The sequence below is a fragment of the Monopterus albus genome, unplaced genomic scaffold, assembly GCF_001952655.1.
Source record: "Monopterus albus unplaced genomic scaffold, M_albus_1.0 scaffold113.1, whole genome shotgun sequence".
In the NCBI taxonomy this organism is placed as follows: Eukaryota; Metazoa; Chordata; class Actinopteri; order Synbranchiformes; family Synbranchidae; genus Monopterus; species Monopterus albus.
This window is the reverse complement of record NW_018127993.1, coordinates 359,136-360,109: the sequence shown is the minus strand read 5'-3', so window position 1 is coordinate 360,109 and position 974 is coordinate 359,136. Positions and strand designations below refer to the sequence as shown.

Sequence of the window (974 nt, the reverse complement as noted above, 5' to 3'; positions counted from 1 at the left end):
CCTTTAACCATTTTTAATTTGATGTTTTGTTTGTGTTGTACATGGTTTTGAGTTTTTCTTTCTCGTCTCTTTAGCAGGTAATTGCTGCCATGGAAACACAGCTGTCCAATGGGCCAACTTGCAACAACACAAGCAACGGTCCTTCAACAATCACAAACAACTGTTCCTCACCGGTAGAGTCAGGGAGCATAGAGGACAGTAAAACTAACTTGATAGTCAACTATTTGCCCCAGAACATGACCCAAGAGGAGCTGAAGAGTTTGTTCGGGAGCATCGGAGAGATTGAGTCCTGTAAGCTAGTCCGAGACAAAATCACAGGTAACACATCTGTTTGCATTGCTGTGGCTCTTAATGATTTGTGCTTGGCTTTGTGTATTTGACATGCACCATTGTGAATTATGGATCATTTGCCCCCAGTAAATGCAGAGGCTTTCACTTTGAAAGTTAGTCACTGCCTCTCATTTTGGAGACTATAAAACAGTTTTTACGTAGTCTATGGAATACCAACAGTGTTTGCTTTATTATAGGAATTTCAAGGGATACTCGAATTTAATTACACTATTGCATTCTTTACATTTGGGCAGGTAAATAATTGGTGATTAGTTTCGGGTTTTAATGGGAGGAAGGCAGCTGGCAGAGGCACACAGTGACACGAGCAGGGAGATGATGGCAGAGTCTGCTGGGTTCTTACTGGTTGTTGTTGTTTGGGTTAAGAATTGCCCCTGGTGCACGGGGCCAGCACGTCGCATACCCTTGTGTAGCCATTTGTAATAGGCTGAGCTGAATTGATAAGTGATCTTGGTTTAAAATCAGTGTTTGCCTCAGTCGGCTTGGGTGAATGAACATGCGAGATTTGCTTGTTTAGCGGAGCAAGTATGAATGTGGCACTTGATGTTGAAATGGTTAGAAACTGGCCTAATGTGTGGACTCAAACTTGATCAAATTTGACGTTTTGGTGGCCTGTGAACAAAATA

The 974-nt window shown here is 42.3% G+C and overlaps 1 protein-coding gene across 9 annotated transcripts in view; it reads left to right on the top strand.

The window, feature by feature from the left end:
* Positions 1-974, top strand: part of elavl2 (ELAV like neuron-specific RNA binding protein 2) — a 28,238-nt gene that overhangs the window by 14,525 nt on the left and 12,739 nt on the right. For 8 of the 9 annotated variants that reach the window (XM_020611425.1, XM_020611433.1, XM_020611432.1 and 5 more), the window contains one exon: positions 75-318. In XM_020611425.1, coding sequence (XP_020467081.1) covers positions 75-318 — 244 coding nt within the window. The remainder of the gene's footprint in view (positions 1-74; positions 319-974) is intronic. The other variant, XM_020611429.1, reaches the window with a different exon arrangement.